The sequence below is a fragment of the Colobus angolensis genome, unplaced genomic scaffold (assembly GCF_000951035.1).
Source record: "Colobus angolensis palliatus isolate OR3802 unplaced genomic scaffold, Cang.pa_1.0 Scaffold126, whole genome shotgun sequence".
In the NCBI taxonomy this organism is placed as follows: Eukaryota; Metazoa; Chordata; class Mammalia; order Primates; family Cercopithecidae; genus Colobus; species Colobus angolensis.
Window position 1 is genome coordinate 6,237,366 of NW_012113808.1, and position 5,640 is coordinate 6,243,005.

Below are 5,640 nucleotides of genomic sequence, written 5' to 3' on the forward strand. Positions count from 1 at the left end.
CCTGGCTCTGCTTAATTTTTAAACTACGTGAAAGGCAGCCTATAAGAGCCCAGTTAAGACTAAAATAACTGACCTGAGACATCAGCTGCCATCTACCACAAAGGAGAGTTTGGAGTTTGAGTGCTGCTATGGTTTGAATGTTCGTGTCCCTTACAAATTCATATGTTGAATCCAAACTACCAAGGTGTTAGAAGGTGGAGCCTTTGGGAGGTGATTAGGTCATGAGGGTTCTGCCCTCTTCAATGGGATTAATGTCCTCTTTAAAAAAAGGTACCAGAGAGCTGCCCTGTGCCTTCCACCATGTGAGGATGCAGACAAAAGGCACTCTCCATGAAGCAGGCAGGAAACAGGCCCTCACCAGACACTGAATTTGCCTTGATTTTGGACTTCCCAGCCTCTGGAAGAGTAAGAAATAAATTTCTATTGTTTGTGGTATTTTGTTACAGTAGCCCTAATGGACTAAGACAATGCCAGGTTAACTGCCTGCCTAAACAAAAGTATCAACACTTCTTCCAAAGAATAAAAGAATCCAGAATCTCTTCAACCCATCATTTACATTATCCAGGATATGATCCAAAATTACTAGATATATCAAGAAACTGGAAAATATACCATTACTTAAGAGAACAGGTCAGGCGTGGGGGCTCACACCTGTAATCCCAACACTTTGGGAGGCCGAGGCAGGTGGATCACCTGAGGTCAGGTATTTGAGATCAGCCAGCCTGACCAACATGGTAAAACCCGGTCTCCATTAAAAATACAAAATTAGCCTGGCATGGTGGCGGGCACCTGCAATCTCAGCTACTCAGGAGGCTGAGACAGGAGAATCACTTGAACTGGGAGGTCGAGGTTGCAGTGAGCTGAGATCGTGCCACTGCACTCCAGCCTGGGTGACAAGAGCAAGACTCCATCTCAAAAAAAAAAGAAAAGAGAACAGGCAATGGAGTCCAAATTCCAAATGCTGGAATTAGCACAGAAGGTTTTTTTATTTTGTTTTTCAGACAGGGTCTCGTTCTGCCGCCCAGGCATGAATGCAAAGGCGTGATCATAGCTAACCTCAAACCTGACCTCCAGGGCTCAAGCAATCCTCCCACTTAAGCATCTACAGACCAGCAACTAGGACTATAGGTACATGCCACTGTGCCTGGCTAATTTTTGTATTTTTTGTAGAGACAAGATTTTGCCCTGTTATCACTTGGGCTCAAGTGAGCCTCCTGCCTCAGCTTCCTAAATGCTGAACAGGCATGAGCCACCACACCCAGCGTAGCAGACAAGGTTTTTAAAGCAGCTAAATAATTATGTACATAAAATATGGCTCATAATATATTAACAAACAAGAAATCTCAGGAAGAATGCCAAATAAAGCAAAAATTCTGAAACTGAAAAATACAATACCTAAAATTCAAAAATCATTGGGTGGGCTTAGGGTTAACACAGATTAGAGGAGTCTGTGAACTTGAAGACAGATCAACAGAAATTATCCCATCTGAAGAACAGAAAAAAACAAGAGTAAAAAAAATTCAATGTAGCTTCAGTGTTCTGTTGGACAATACCAAAAAAGACTAATACATAAGCAACTGGTGTTCCAGAAGGAGAGAGAGAGACTGAGGCAGAAAATAGTTAAAGAAATAATGATTGAAATTTCCCTACATTTAATGAAAACTGTAACCCCTAGCATGAAAAACTTTTAAAAAATACCCTAGGCACATCATAGTCAAATTTCTGAGAACCAATCTCAAAGAGAAAATCTGAAAGTAGCTAGAGAAAAGTGACATTACTTACGAGGACACAAAGATATGAAGAACTTTTCAGAAACAATGGAGGCCAGAAAATAGAAGAAAGGCATTTAAAATGCTTAAAGGTTAAAACAAACAAAAAAGCCAACCCAGAATTCTATGTCCAGTGAAAATATCCTTCAAGAATGAAGATAAAATAAAGGTATTTTCAGATAAATGAAGAGTAAGAGAATTTGTCACCAGCAGACTTGTACTATTAGAAGCACAAGAAAGAAAAATGAAATTGCTTCATGCTATACCGTGAGGTAAAGATTCGGGCAATCCTTCTCAGTGACAAGCTTCACTTCCTGTTACATCTCACCAACAGCTCTAGATTCAGTAGTCCCTAGATCCATTACAAACGTTCATGCCTCCATGTTTCCTATGCCAAGAACACTTAAGAATGGAAAGCTGCCAGGCGCTTAGCACTTTGGGAGGCCCAGGTGGGTGGATCACCTGAGGTCAGGAGTTCAGACCAGCCTGGCCAACATGGCGAAACCCTGTCTCTATTAAAAATGCAAAAATTAGCCAGGTGTGATGGTCGGAGCCTGTAATCCCAGCTAATCAGGAGGCTGAGGCAGGAGAATCACTTGAACCCGGGAGGCAGAGGTTTCAGTGAGCCGAGATCGAGCCATTGCACTCCAGCCTGGGTGACAGAGCGACATTCTGTCTCACAACAACAACAAAAATAAACTCAGAATTGCTCTTTGTTGCTTAAAGTGAAATATATACATTGTGGTTTATTTTATTTTATTTATTTATTTATTTATTTTGAGACAGAGTCTTGCTCTGTCGCCCAGGCTGGAGTGCAGTGGCACGATCTCGGCTCCCTGCAAGCCCTGCCTCCAGGTTCACACCATTCTCCTGCCTCAGTCTCCCAAGTACCTGGGACTACAGGTGCCCACCACTATGCCTGGCTAAATTTTTTTTGTATTTTTTTAGTAGAGACAGGGTTTCACAGTATTAGCCAGGATGGTCTCAATCTCCTGACCTCATGATCCACCCACCTCGGCCTCCCAAAGTGCTGGGATTACAGGTGTGAGCCACCGCGCCTGGCGCATTACATCGTGTTTTATTAAGATATCAACCCAAGCCACAATTTTAAAATTTGAGACTTAACAAATTAAAGAGCAATATTCCACAGAGATCAAAGGATCTGTGCTAAACCAAGAGAGATCTGTATTGTCATTACCTTAGCTTTCCCTAGAATAAACTCCTGCTATGGTTTGAATGTGTCCCCGAAAAGTTCATGTGGTGGAAGTTTAATCCCTCTGCCCTCATGAATAGATTAATGTCATTATCACAGGAGTAGGCTCCTTATCACGAGTGGCTTTGCTATAAAAGTGAGCTCTCTCTGGTTCTCGCTCTTGCCCTCTCACCATGTGATGTCCTCCACCACGTTATGATGCAGCAGGAAGGCCCTCAGCAGATGCCAGCACCATGCTCTTGAACTTCCTGCAGAACTGTGAGCTAAATTGTCTTTATAAATTAGCCAGGCTGTGGTATACTGTTACAGCAATAGAAAATGAGCTAAGGCAGCTCTATTACAGAGACCATTTCAAAAATTTAAGTATATACCTCAGCTAAGCAAGAGTACAACTTATTGGTGAACATAATCATTTAGCTATTCAACAAACACTTCAAACTCAGCATGTCTTCTAACCAACATACTCTTCTTTCTTCTATTCCCAACCTCTTAGTGCAACTAGTCCCCATTTGGTCACCAAATCAGAAACCTGAAAGTCATCTTAGTTCTTCCTTTCTCCTTCATATTAAATCAGTAAGTTCAGCTGGTTTCCCCTTCTATTTATTTCTCAATCTTGTCCCATCCTTTTCATCCCTCTCTTCACTGTTATAGTTTATAACATAATGATTTTTTGCTAGACTATTATAATAGACTTTGGTATTTCTATATTTTAGTCATGCTCCTCTTATAGCTAACCTTCACAATGCAGTAAGTGCCAGAAAATATGTGCCAGAAAAGGAAGCCTTGAAACTTGATTGCGTTTAAAAGGAAGAAGAGGGAGGCATTCAGAAATAAGGAAAAACAGAAGCAAAAAGTACATCTGAGTGAGTGTAACATGAAAACTATTAAGCAAGCCAGAATGGGCAAAGTGCTGTATTTGTGGGGATATGATGGGATATGAATTGGGAAAAAATATTAAGCAACACAATGACAAAGATCTTGGGGAGCCATGAACTGTAATTCAATTTCCCATTGATTCTCACATGCCAGGGTGATAATGGTTTGAATCTGTGTCCCCACCCAAATCTCATGTCAAACTGTGTGGTTTAGCAGCATCCCCCTTGGTACTGTTCTTGTGATAGTGAGTGAGTTCTCACGAGATCTGGTTGTTTAAAAGTGTGTAGTATCTCCCTCCTCTCTCTCTTGTTCCTACTCTGGCCATGTGACATGCCTGCTCCCCTTCTGCATTCCGCCATGATTCTAAGTTTCCTGAGACCTCCCCAGAAGTTGAGCAGATGCTAGCATCATGCTTCCTGTACCAGCCTGCAGAGCCATAAGCCAATTAAACCTCTTGTCTTTATAAATTACCCAGTCTCAGGTATTTCTTTATAGCTATGCAAGAACAAACTAATACACAGGGCAACAAAAACTCTTCTGCCACAGACAGTATTCAGAAGGAGGGGAGAAAAAGAGAATCACTTGTGTAACAAATACTGAAAATGTTATGTTCCTATTTACTGCATGTGCAAACCTTTCCACTACAAAGCCTGCCAAATGGCAGTACGTTCAGAAATTGGATAATGCCTTAAAATAAAGAATTATTCAGCCAGAGACCTTAATTATATATATATATTTTTTTGAGACAGGGTCTCACTCTGCTGCCCAGGCTCAAGTCCAGTGATGTAATCAAGTTTCACTACAAGCTCAAATTCCCAGGCTTTTGTGACCTTCCCACTTTGGGTAGCTGGGACTACAGGCACATGCCACCATACCCAGCTAATTGTTAAATTTTTTGTAGAGATGGAGTCTCACAATGTTGCCTAGGCTGGTCTCAAATTCCTGAGCTCAAGTGATCCTCACACCTCAGCCTACCAAAGTGCTGGAATTACAGGCATGAGCCACAGCACCCCGCCACCCTTTCACTTTCATAGTTCCATCTCAAAAGCCACTTCATTCTCTAAACCTTTCTGCCTGAACCTTTCCCCACTAATCGAATGTTATAGCTCTCTTACAGGCCTTCATACCCTTTTACTTCCTTAGTTCTCACTCTTTTTCACTATGAATGTCAAATTACCAAGTTGGCCAAATGTAAATTCTATAACCTAAACTTTATCTCTACTGCGAATAACCTAAAATTACTACATTGTTAAACTTACTTGTGCTCCTGAGCTGCTAAACGGTGCTGGTATATAATGAAGAAATGATACTGAGAAGACCAAACGCACTCTCTACTTTTGTAGCTTTAGGCAGTTGTAATAAAGAAGGAGCCTGAGAGCTCTAAGAATGGGATGTGGAATCCATGTTTGGTTTTATCACTGCTTCTCATCCCTAAGGATCAGTCATCTAGACCTACAGCCATTTAAAATGGCTTTTGGAAGATACACTGAAATTCTAAAATGAGCAACTGAAAGAACTCAGTAACAATGGGTAAACATTTCTAGTATTATAAAAGTAAAAGCTAATTGGTATGACAGCAAGGAAAAATATACATATTAAATGGTAGATGTGATCACTCACCTGTCGAATCGACATAGTACAGAGAATATACAGGAAAATGAAGGAACAGTCTGTGGTGTCATCTCCCAGCAGATTTCGATGAGACAGTCCTTGGATATAAGAAAGAGGGGTAAAAGGAAGCTTTGCCACCACTCTACCATCAAATCTAAAAGAAAAAAAAAA

The 5,640-nt window shown here is 41.1% G+C and overlaps 1 protein-coding gene across 2 annotated transcripts in view; it reads right to left on the reverse strand.

Moving 5' to 3' along the window:
• The window catches only part of TMCO1 (transmembrane and coiled-coil domains 1), a 62,119-nt gene that overhangs the window by 9,257 nt on the left and 47,222 nt on the right, over window positions 1–5,640 (reverse strand). Inside the window, exon 6 of one of the 2 annotated variants that reach the window (XM_011933370.1) lies at window positions 5,479–5,623. In XM_011933370.1, coding sequence (XP_011788760.1) covers window positions 5,479–5,623 — 145 coding nt within the window. Of the gene's footprint in view, window positions 1–5,474; window positions 5,624–5,640 lie in introns of both variants that reach the window. The other variant, XM_011933369.1, reaches the window with a different exon arrangement.